Source organism: Pyrgilauda ruficollis, unplaced genomic scaffold, assembly GCF_017590135.1.
Source record: "Pyrgilauda ruficollis isolate IOZ18807 unplaced genomic scaffold, ASM1759013v1 scaffold929, whole genome shotgun sequence".
In the NCBI taxonomy this organism is placed as follows: domain Eukaryota; kingdom Metazoa; phylum Chordata; class Aves; order Passeriformes; family Passeridae; genus Pyrgilauda; species Pyrgilauda ruficollis.
This window is the reverse complement of record NW_024531366.1, coordinates 1-12,249: the sequence shown is the minus strand read 5'-3', so window position 1 is coordinate 12,249 and position 12,249 is coordinate 1. Positions and strand designations below refer to the sequence as shown.

The 12,249-nt window shown below is 44.1% G+C and overlaps 1 protein-coding gene across 1 annotated transcript; it reads left to right on the top strand.

Moving 5' to 3' along the window:
• Nucleotides 1-397: 397 nt before the first annotated feature.
• LOC121365290 (alpha-soluble NSF attachment protein-like) lies at nt 398-11,984 on the top strand (the record flags this gene model as incomplete). The annotated part of the gene is made up of 7 exons (XM_041489342.1): nt 398-423; nt 1,771-1,817; nt 5,873-5,928; nt 8,768-8,889; nt 10,779-10,846; nt 11,207-11,275; nt 11,880-11,984. Coding segments are annotated over 7 exons (493 nt in total), but the record flags the coding sequence as incomplete, so codon positions are not given.
• Between the last annotated feature and the right edge of the window lie 265 nt (nt 11,985-12,249).

Here is a 12,249-nt window from a genome sequence, read left to right as displayed (position 1 = left end):
ATTCCACTAAAATCCCAGTAAAATTCTACTAAAATCCCATTAAAATCTCAGTAAAATTCTCCTAAAATTCCACTAAAATCTCTCTAAAATCCCATTAACAATTCCACTAAAATCCCAGTAAAATTTCACTAAAATCCCATTAAAACTTCTCTAAAATCCCATTAACAATTTCACTAAAATCCCAGTAAAACCTCTCTAAAATCCCATTAACAATTCCACTAAAATCCCATTAAAATCTCTCTAAAATCCCATTAAAATCCCAGTAAAACTTTACTAAAATCACATTAAAGTCTCTTTAAAATCCCATTAACAATTCCACTAAAATCTCATTAAAATGTCTCTAAAATTCCATTAACAATTCCACTAAAATCCCATTAAAATGCTCCTAAAATCCCAGATCCTTCCAGAAGGCAGATCCGCAGGGTAAGGGCTGGGAATTCCAGGAATTTTGGGGAATTTTGGGAATTCTGGGGGGTCTGGGGGCGTGGGGGAGGGAATTCCACAAAAGTCCCATTGGAATCCCGCTGAAATTCTGGGAAAATTCCTTTAAATCCCATTAAAATCTTCTTTAAATCCCATTAAAATCCCAGTAAAACTCTGCTAAAATCCCACTGAAATCTCATTAAAATCCCATTAAAATCTCATTAAAATCTCATTAAAATCCCACTAAAATTGCTCTAAAATCTCATTACAATAAAATCTCTCTAAAATCCCACTAAAACCCCATGAAAATCCCTCTAAAACTCCCAAAAATCCCCTAAAACTCCCCAAAATCCCTTGAAAATTCCCCAAAATCCCCCTAAAATCCCAAAAATCCCCTCAAAACTCCCCAAAATCCCCTGAAAATTCCAAAACTCCCCCCCAAAATCCCCAAAAATCCCCCAAAATTCCCGGATGTTCCCGGCTCCCGTGCCCCTCCTCCCTGGGGGTCTTTTCCCACTTTTTTTCCCACTTTTTTTTCCCATTTTCCCCCTTTTTTCCCCCTTTTCCCCGGGGATCCCCGAGCTGAGCAGATGGGGCCGAATTCCCGCGGTTTTGGGCTGAATTCCCGGGATTTTGGGCAAAACTCCCAACGTTTTGGGCAGAATTCCCAAAGCTTTCGTCAGAATTCCCGGGGTTTTGGGCTGAATTCCCAAAGTTTACATCAGAATTCCCGGGGTTTTGGGCTGAATTCCCAGGATTTTGGGCAAAATTCCCAAAGTTGTTGTCAGAATTCTCAGAGTTTTGGGCAGAATTCCCAAAGTTTTGGGCAGAATTCCCAGAATTTCGGGCAGAATTCCCAGGTTTTTGAGCAGAACGTTCCGCTTTCTGAGCAGAATTCCTGCGGTTTTTGGGCAGAATTCCCAAAGTTTTGGGGGGGTCCAATCCTGATTTTTTTTGGATTTTAACTCTGGGAACTTCGGGGCTCTGATCCCGAGGATTTTGGGGCTCTCATCCCAAAAAATTTGGAGCTCTGATCCCAAAATTTGGGGTCTACTCCCAAAAAATTTGGGGTCTGATCCCAAGGATCCTGGGGCTCTGATGCCAAAGATTTTGGGGTTTGATCCCAAAATTTGGGCTCTGATCCTGAAATTTGGGCCCCATTCCCATTTTCCCCTGTTTTTCCCCATTTTTCCCCCATTTCTCCCCTTTTTTCCCCATTTTTCCCCCATTTCTCCCCTTTTTTCCCCATTTTTCCCCCATTTCTCCCCTTTTTTCCCCATTTTTCCCCCCATTTTTCCCAATTTTCCCCCAATTTCCCCCAATTTTTTCCAATTTTCCCTTTTCCAGAGGCTGTCAATTGCCTGCTCCGCGCCATCGAGATCTACACAGACATGGTGAGAGAGAATTCCCAAAATTCCCCCCCAGAATTTGGGATTGGGGGGTTTCTGTTCCCCCTCCCACACCCAGCTGCTCCCCTGGGAAATTCCCATTTTTCCATGCAACATTCCCATTTATTCCCTGGAAAATTCCCATTTTTCCCTTAAATATTCCTCTTTTTCCAAAGATTTTCCCATTTTCCCCTGGAAAATTCCCATTTTTCCTGGGAAATTTCCATTATTCCATGGAAAATTCACATTTATTCCATGGAATATCCCTCTTTTCCCTGGAATATTCCCATTTTTATCCCCATTTTTCCATTTTTATTCTATTTTTATCCCCATTTTCCCATTTTTATCCCCATTTTTTTCTTGGAATATTCCCACTTTTCCATTTTTATTCCCAATTTCCCATTTTTTCCCCATTTTCCCATTTTCATTCCCATTTCTTCTTGGAATATTCCCATTTCTCCATTTTTATCCCCATTTTTCCATTTTTATCCCCATTTTTTTCTTGGAATATTCCCACTTTTCCATTTTTATTCCAAATTTCCTATTTTTTCCCCATTTTCCCCATTTTTATTCCCATTTTTTCTTGGAATATTCTCATTTTCCCATTTTTATTCCCATTTTCCCATTTTCATTCCCATTTCTTCTTGGAATATTCCCATTTCTCCATTTTTATTGCCAATTTCCCATTTTTTCCCCATTTTTATTCCCATTTCTATTCCTGTTTTCCCATTTTCATCCCCAATTTCCCGTTTTTATTCCCACTTCTGTTCCCAATTTCCCATTTTTATTCCCATTTTTCCCATTTTCATTCCCAATTTCCCATTTTCATCCCCATTTTTCCCCAATTTCCCATTTTTATTCCCATTTTCATCCTCAATTTCCCATTTTTTCCATTTCATCCCCAATTTCCCGTTTTTATTCCCACTTCTGTTCCCAATTTCCCATTTCTATTCCCATTTTTCCCATTTTCATTCCCAATTTCCCATTTTCATCCCCATTTTTCCCCAATTTCCCATTTTTATTCCCATTTTCATCCCCAATTTCCCATTTTTATTCCCATTTTTTCCAATTTCCCATTTTTATTCCCATTTTTCCCCAATTCCCCATTTCTGTCCCCGTTTCCATTCCCCATTTCCCATTTTTATTCCCATTTTCATCCCAAATTTCCCGTTTTTATTGCTGTTTTTTCCCCAATTTCCCGTTTCTGTCCCCGTTTTCATCACAGGAAAATCCCGGGAAAATCACAGGAAAAAAATCCTGGGACAATCACAGGAAAAAAATCCTGGGAAAATCCCGGGAAAATCCCAGGAAAATCACAGGAAAATCCTGGGAAAATCACAGGAAAAAAATCCCAGGAAAATCCCAGAGAAATCCCGGGAAAATCCCGGGAAAATCACAGGAAAATCACAGAAAAATCCCAGGAAAATCACAGGAAAAAAATCCCGGGAAAATCACAGAAAAAAGTCCCCAGAAAAATCCTGGGAAAGTGTGGAAAAATAAAAAAAAGGTCCTCAAAAAATCACGGAAAAATCCGAGAAAATCCTAAAAAATTCCTGGAGAAATCCCTAGGAAAATTCTGGAAAAATCCTCAAAAAATCACAGAAAAAATCCCGGAAGAAAATCACAGGAAAAATCCCCAGAAAAATCCTGGGAAATCCCAGAAAAAAAACCCTGGAAAAATTCCATGAAAACCTTGGGAAAATTCTGGAAAAATCCCGGGAAAAGAAAAAAAAATTTAAGAAAAATCCTGGAAAATCCCCGGGAAAATCCTAGAAAAAAATCACAGGAAAAAATCCTGGGAAAATCCTCAAAAAATCCCGGAAAAATCCCAAAAAAAATTCCAGAAAAATCCTTCAAAAATCCCCCACAAATCACAGGAAAAATCCCCAGAAAAATCCTGGAAAATTCTGGGAAAATCCCTGAAAAATCCAGGAAAATCCTAAAAAAATCCTGGGGAAATCCCCAAAAAGTCTGGAAAAAATTCTCAGAAAATCTCAGAAAAATCTCCGAAATTCCCAGGAAAATCCTGGAAAAATCATGGAAAAAAACCTGGGAAATTTCTGGGAATTTGGGAGATTTTTCTGGGATTTTCCAGGATTTTTTGGGACTTTTCTGGGAGGTTTCTTTTTATTTCTTTGGGAATTTTTTTATTTTTAATTTTTCTAGGAATTTGGGTTTTTTTCTGGCATTTTTCTGGGATTTTCCCGAGATTTTTTTGGGATTTTCCCGAGATTTTCTGGTATTTTTGGGGGATTTTTCTGGGAATTTTCCAGGATTTTCTGGGGTTTTCCCCGGATTTTTAAATTTTTTTTTAATTTGGGGATTTTTCCAGGATTTTTTCTGGGATTTTGGGGGGTTTCTCTGTATTTTTCTGGGATTTTTCTGAGGTTTTCCCCCGGATTTTGGGGGGATTTTTCCGTGATTTTCCCAAGATTTTGTGATAATTTTTTGGGGATTTTTTTGGTGATTTTCTGAAATTTTAGAGGTTTTTTCTGGAATTTTTCCAGGAATTTCTGGGGTTTTTCCCAGATTTTTCTTTATTTTAAATTTTTCTTGGATTTTCCAGAATTTCTCAGGGATTTTTGGGGTTTTTTGGGATTTTTTTTTAGTAGTTTTCAGAGAGCTGGGGATTTTTCTGGGCTTTTTCCAGCATTTCTGGGATTTTTCCAGGAATTCCTGGGAATTTTCCAGGATTTTTCTGGGAATTTTGGGCATTTTTTCTATGTTTTCCCAAGATTTTCTGGGATTTTCCCAGGATTTTCTTGGGATTTTTCTGGGGTTTTGGGGCTTTTCTGCATTTTTCTGTGTTTTCCTGGGATTTTTCCAGGAATTCCTGGGAATTTTCCAGCATTTCCTGCCCCCAGCAGGAGCAGACGGAGCGGGGGCGGCCCCGGAGCCACCGGAATTCCAGAACTTTCCAGGAGGGGGGAGGGGCAGGGATGGAGAATTCCAGGATTTCAGCTCCTGTTCCCTCCTGGGATTTCTCCTGGAATTTTGGAGCTTTTATCCCAATTTTATTCCGTTTTTATCCCAATTTTATTCCATTTTTATTCCATTTTTATCCCTTTTTATATCCTGTTTTAATCCCATTTTTTATCCTTTTTTATTCCATTTTTATTCCATTTTCATCTTTTTTTATATTCCATTTTTAGCCCATTTTTTATCCCTTTTCTGTCCTTTTAAAATCTCATTTTTACCCAAGTTTTACCCCATTTTTATCACTTTTTAATTAGTTTTTTCATACTTTTTAATCCCATTTTTATCCCTTTTTAATCCTTTTTTTAATCTTACTTTTATTCTGTTTTTGCCTCATTTTAATCCCATTTTTATCCCTTCTTTTACCCATTTTTATCCTGTTTCAATCCCCTTTTTAATCCCATTTTAATCCAATTTTTACCCCCTTTTTATTTTCCCAGGTTTTTCTGGGATTTTTCCAGGATTTTTCTGGGATTTTCCCAGAATTTTTCCTGGGGTTTTCCAGGATTTTCTGGGCATTTTTTTCCTGCTGTTTTCTGAGATTTTTTCCCGGATTTTCTGTGATTTTTTTCCAGGATTTTTCCAGGATTTTCTGGGGTTTTTTTCTGGGATTTTTTCAGTTTTTTTCCCCGGATTTTCCCTGTTTTTTCCCTGAGTTTTTCTGTGAATTTTTCCCAGCTTTTTCCTGGAATTTTTCCGGTGTTCACCCAGGATTTTTGCAGATTTTTTCTGGGATTTTTTCCTCAATTTTCTGGGATTTTTTTTCCAAGTTATTTCCAGATTTTTCTGGGATATTTTTGAGGTTTTCCGAGATTTTTTCCCAGAATTCTCCCAGACTTTTCCTGGCATTTTTCTGGAATTTTTTCCCAGATTTCCCCAGGATTTTTTTCCGTGTTTCCCCAGGATTTTCTGGGATTTTCCCCGGGATTTCCCGCGATCTTTTGAGTTTCTCTGGGTTTTTTTCCGGATTTTTCCGGGTGGATCCCGTCTCTCCCGGCTGTTTTTGGGAGGTTTTTTGGGGGATTTTTTGGGATCTGATCCCGAATTCTCCCGAATTTTCCCGAATTTTCCCGTTTTCCCCCCAGGCCGTGGCGCACTACGAGCAGGCGGCCGATTACTACCGAGGGGAGGAATCCACCAGGTACCGGAGCCCAGCGGATCCCAACGGATCCCAGCGGATCCCGGGGAATTCCAGCAGATCCCAGGGGATCCCGAATCCACACAGATCCCACGGGATCCAGACCCAGATCCCAACAGATCCCGGGGATCCCAAATCCCAGCAGATCCCGGGGATCCCAACGCATCCCAGAGGATCCCAACGGATTCTGGGGGATCCCAAATCTCCAGAAATCCTTGAGGGATCCCAGCAGATCCCAGCGGGTCCCAGGGGATCCAGAGAGATCCCAAATCCAGTCCCAGGGGATCCCGCAGGATCCCAGATCCAAACCCCAACAGATTTCGAGGGATCCCCACAGGTCCCGGGAATCCCAAATCCCAGCGGATCCCAAGAGATCCCGGGGGATCCCAAATCCGGATCCCAGCAGATCCCGGGGATCCCAACGGATTTTTGAGGGATCCCAGGCCCAAACCCCGGCAGATCCCAGGCCCAGATCCCAGCAGATCCCGGGGATCCCGGATCTGAGCCCCAATGGATCCCATGAGATCCCGACACGGATCCCAGGTTCAACCCCCAACGGGTTCTGGCAGATCCCGGGCCCAGAGGATCCCGATGGATCCCAGTTGATCCCGACCCGGGTCCCAAAGGGTCCCAGGGGGTCCTAGCAGATCCCGAGGGATCCCAGCTGATCCCAAGCTAAATCCCAATGGATCCCGACAGATCCTGGGGGATCCCAAACCCCAGCAGGTCCCAGCTCTAGATCCCCAGAGATCCCAACAGATCCTGGGGGATCCCAAATCCGAATCCTGATGGATCCCGAGGGATCCCAAATCCGAATCCCGATGGATTCCAGCGGATCCCAACGCGTCTCCCCAGATCCCAATCCCGAGGGATCCCGGTCGATCCCAACCCAGATCCCAACAGATCCCAGTGGATCCCGACCCCCCCAACCCCTCGCGTCCCGGTAGATCCCAATGGATCCCAACCCAAATCACAAAGGCTTCCAGTGGATCCCGGATCTGGGTCCCGGTTGATCCCAAGAGATCCCAATGGATTCTGACCCGAATTTCAATGGATCCCTGGAGATCCCAAAGGATCAGGAGAGATCCCGACCCGGATCCCAACCCCAAACCCAACGGATCCCAGTCGGTCCCAACCCGGATCCCACCAGGCCCTGGAGATCCCAATGGATCCCAACCCAAACTACAAAGGGTCCCAGTGGATCCCAGATCTGGGTCCCAGTTGATCCTGAGGGATCCCAAGAGATCCCAACAGATTCTGACCCGAATTTCAGTGGATCCCTGGGGATCCCCAAAGGATCGGGAGAGATCCCGACCCGGATCCCAACGGATCCCAACCCAAGACCCAACAGATCCCAGTCGGTCCCAACCTGGATCCCACCAGGCCCTGCAGATCCCAACGGATCCCTGAGGATCCCAACAGATCCCAGTGGATCCCGAGGGATCCCAGCTCCAAATCTGGGTTGGGATTCGTTGGGATCTGCTGAGACCTTGGCCGGGATCCTTTGGGATCCATTGGGATCCATTGGGATCTGGGGGGTTGGGTGGAATTTGGGGGGTTTTTGGGTGGGATTTTTGGGATTTCAGTGGGAATTGGGTTTTTTGGGGTTGAGATTTTGGGGGTTTTAGGGTGGGATTTTTGGGATTTGCTGGTTTTGGGTGAGAGTCTTTGGATTTGGGTAGAAATTGGGGTATTTTGGGTGGGATTTTGGCTGGGATTTGCCATTTTTCGGGTGGGATTTTGGGGTTTTTTGGGTGGGATTTTGGGAGGGATTTTTGGGTCTTTGCAGGTGGGATTTTTGGGATTTGGGGTTTTTTGAGCGGGATTTTTTTGGATTTTGGTGGGAATTTGAGTTTTTGGGGGGGGAATTTGAGTTTGGGTGGGATTTTTGGGATTTCAGTGGAAATTCGGGTTTTTTGGGGTGGGATTTCTGAGATTTGGGTGGGAATTGGGTTTTTTTGAGTGGGATTTTTTGGGATTTTAGTGGGAATCAGAGTTTTCCGGCTGGGATTTTTGGGATTTCCGGCTGGAATTTTTGGGATTTTCGGCTGGAATTTTTGGGATTTCTGGCTGGGATTTTTGGGATTTTCAGCTGGGATTTTGGGTTTTTTTGGCTGGGATTTTTGGGTTTTTTGGGTTTTTTTGGGAATTCTGCCCCCTGCCCCTCCCACCCCCAGCTCAGCCAACAAGTGCCTGCTGAAGGTGGCTGGGTTTGGGATTTGGGTGGGATTTGGGTTTTTTGGCTGGGATTTTTGGGTTTTTTTGGCTGGGATTTTTGGGCTTTTGGGTGGGATTTTTGGGATTTCCGGCTGGGATTTTTTGGGTTTTCCAGCTGGGATTTTTGGGTTTTTTTGGCTGGAATTTTTGGGTTTTCCGGCTGGGATTTTTGGGTTTTTTCGGCTGGGATTTTGGGTTTTTTGGCTTGGGATTTTTGGGATTTTCAGCTGGGATTTTGGGTTTTTTTGGCTGGGATTTTTGGGTTTTTTGGGTTTTTTTGGGAATTCTGCCCCCTGCCCCTCCCACCCCCAGCTCAGCCAACAAGTGCCTGCTGAAGGTGGCTGGGTTTGGGATTTGGGTGGGATTTGGGTTTTTTGGCTGGGATTTTGGTTTTTTGGGTGGGATTTTTGGGATTTCCAGCTGGGATTTTTTGGGTTTTCCAGCTGGGATTTTTGGGTTTTTTTGGCTGGGATTTTGGGGTTTTTTGGCTGGGATTTTTGGGTTTTTTCAGCTGGGATTTTTGGATTTTTGGGTTTTCCGGCTGGGATTTTTGGTTTTTTCGGGTGGAATTTTCGGGATTTTGGGTTTTTTTGGGAATTCTGCCCCCTGCCCCTCCCGCCCCCAGCTCAGCCAACAAGTGCCTGCTGAAGGTGGCGGCGTACGCGGCGCAGCTCGAGCAGTTCCCGCGCGCCATCGACATCTACGAGCAGGTCGGGCCTTCCTCCCCTCCTCCTCCTCCTCTTCCTCCTTTCCTGCCCCTTTCCCTCATTTTCTGCCTCTTTTCTTTAATTTTCTGCTTTTTTTCCTAATTTTCCTGCTTTTTTCTTTCATTTTTTAATTTTTTTCCTTCATTTTCCTTCCTTTTTTTCCCTCATTTTTCTGCTTATTTTCCTTCATTTTTCTTTTTTGTTTCATTTTTCTGCTCTTTTCTTTCATTTTTTTTTGCTGTTTTCCCTCATTTTTCTGCTTTTTTCGCTTCATTTTTCTGCCTTTTTTCCTTCATTTTTCTGCTTTTTTCTTAAATTTTTCTGCTTCTTTCCCTCATTTTTCTGCCTTTTCCCCTAATTTTCCTTTTTTCCTCATTTTTCTGCTTTTTCTCCTCATTTTTCTGCCTATTTTCTTTCATTTTTTCACATATTTCTTTAGTTTTCCTGATTTTTTCCCTCGTGTTTTTGGCTTTTATTTTTGGTCATTTTCCTGTTTCTTTGGGGTTTTTTTGACATTTTCCTGCTTTTTTGGGGGTTTTTTTTGTCCCTGAGGGTTCGGGATCCGATTCCCAAATCTGCGGCGTCCAATCCCTGAAACTTCCCAAAAAATTCGGGGTCTGATCCTAAAGATTTTGGGGATCTGACCCCAAAATTTGGGGTTTGATCTCAAAGATTTTGGGGTCTGTTCCTGGAGATTCTGGAGTCTGACCCCAAAATTCGGGGCTCTGATCCCAAAAAATTTGGGGTCAGATCCCACAAATTTTGGGGTTTGATCTCCAAGATTTGGGGCTCTGATCCCAAAGATTTTGGGACCTTGATCCCAAAAGGTTTTGGTGCTCTGATCCCAAAATTCGGGACTCTGATCCCAAAAGATTTGGGGCCCTGATCCCCCAAATTTTGGGGTTTGATCTCCACGATTTTGGGCCGTGATCCCAAAGAATTTGGGGCTCTGATCCCAAATTTTGGTCTCCGATCTGAAAAGATTTTGGGGTCTGTTCCCAAAGGATTTAAATGCCAAAATTTAAAGATCTGACCCCAAAATTTGAGGCTCTGATCCCAAAGAATTTGGGGTCTGATCCCACAAATTTTGGGGTTTGATCTGAAAAGATTTTGGGGTTCTGATCCCAATATTTGGGGGGGTCTTATCCCAAAATCTGGGACTCTGATCCCAAAGAATTTGGATCTCTGATCCCAAAATTTTGGGGTTTGATCTCCAAGATTTGGGGCTCTGATCCCAAAGATTTTGGGGCTCTGATCCCAAATTTTGGGGCGTTGATCCCAAAGATTTTGGGGCTCTGATCCCAAAGATTTTGGGGCTCTGATCCCAAATTTTGGAGCTCTGACCCCAAATTTTGGGGCTCTGATCCCAAAGATTTTGGGGCTCTGATCCCAAATTTTGGAGCTCTGACCCCAAATTTTGGGGCTCTGATCCCAAAGTTTTTGGGGCTCTGATCCCAAATTTTGGGGCTCTGATCCCAAATTTTGGAGCTCTGACCCCAAATTTTGGGGCTCTGATCCCAAAGTTTTTGGGGCTCTGATCCCAAATTTTGGGGCTCTGATCCCAAATTTTGGAGCTCTGACCCCAAATTTTGGGGCTCTGATCCCAAAGTTTTTGGGGCTCTGATCCCAAATTTTGGGGCTCTGATCCCAAATTTTGGAGCTCTGACCCCAAATTTTGGGGCTCTGATCCCAAAGTTTTTGGGGCTCTGATCCCAAATTTTGGGGCTCTGATCCCAAATTTTGGAGCTCTGACCCCAAATTTTGGGGCTCTGATCCCAAAGTTTTTGGGGCTCTGATCCCAAATTTTGGGGCTCTGATCCCAAATTTTGGAGCTCTGACCCCAAATTTTGGGGCTCTGATCCCAAAGTTTTTGGGGCTCTGATCCCAAATTTTGGGGCTCTGATCCCAAATTTTGGAGCTCTGACTTGGGGTCAGGACTGGAGCATTTCTTCAGGGCCGCCCTCTGCCACTTCTGCGTCGACATGCTCAACGCCAAGGTGATTAATTAGTTAATTAGCGTTAATTAGGGGTCAGTTTGGGGTTAATTAGGGGTTAATAGGGGTTAATTGGGGTCAGGACTGGAGCATTTCTTCAGGGCGTGGACATGCTCAACACCAAGGTGATTAATCAGTGATTATCAGGGATTAATTAGGGCTTAATTAGGAGGTTAATGAGCGTTTAGTAAGGGCTTAATTTGGGGTTCATTAGGGTTTAATGAGGGGCTAATTAGTGTTCATCAGGGTTCATTCGTGTTTGTTGGTGTTAACGAGTGGGTAATTAGTGTTAATTAGTGTTAATGAGTGTTAATGAGTGGTTAATTAGCATTAATGAGCGTTAATTAGCGTTAATTGCCCCAGCTGGCGCTGCAGCGTTACGAGGAAATGTTCCCGGCCTTCTCCGACTGCCGCGAGTGCAAACTGCTCAAGGTCAGCCTTCCTCCCCTCATCCTCCTCCTCCTCCTCCTCCTCCTCATCCTCATCATCCTCATCCTCATCATCCTCAGCTTCATCCTCCTCCTCATCCCCATCTGCCTTCCTCCCTCCTCAGCATCCTCATCCTCATCTTCATCCGCTTTCCTCCCTCCTCATCATCCTCCTCATCCTCTTCATCATCATCCTTCCTCCCCCCTCATCATCCTCATCCTCATCTTCATCATCATCCTCAGCTTCATCCTCATCATCCCCATCACCCTTCCTCCCCTCCTCATCTTCTTCATCATCCTCACCATCCTCAGCTTCATCCTCATCCTCATCAGCCTTCCTCCCCTCCTCATCATCCTCAGCTTCATCTTCATCCTCATCTTCATTCTCACCATCTTCCCTCCCTCCTCATCTTCCTCATCTTCATCCTCATCCCGTCCCATTCTTCTCCTCATCCTCCTCATCCTCCCCTTCTTCATCTTCATCTTCATCCTCCTCATCATCTTCATCCTCATTCCCCTCTTCCTCTACTTCATCCTCCTCTTCATCCTCACGCCATCCTCATTTTCACCTTCCTCCTCACCTTCCTCCTCCTCCTCCTCCTCCCCAGAAGCTGCTGGAGGCTCACGAGGAGCAGAACGTGGACGCCTTCACCGACGCCGTACGTGCCAAAAACCTCCCAAAATCACCCCAAAATCACCCCAAAATCACCCCAAATCCCCTAAATCACCTCAAATCCCCAAATTCACCCCAAAATCACCCAGATTCACCCCAAAAACCACCCAAAATCACCCCGAAAACCTCCCCAAAATCACCCCAAAAATCACCCAGATTCACCCCAAAAACCTCCCCAAAATCTCCCCAAAATCACCCCAAATCCCCTAAGTCACCTCAAATCCCCAAAAACCTCCCCAAAATCACCCAGATTCACACCAAATCCCACCCTAAATCCCCAAAAATCAGCCCAAAATTCACCCCAA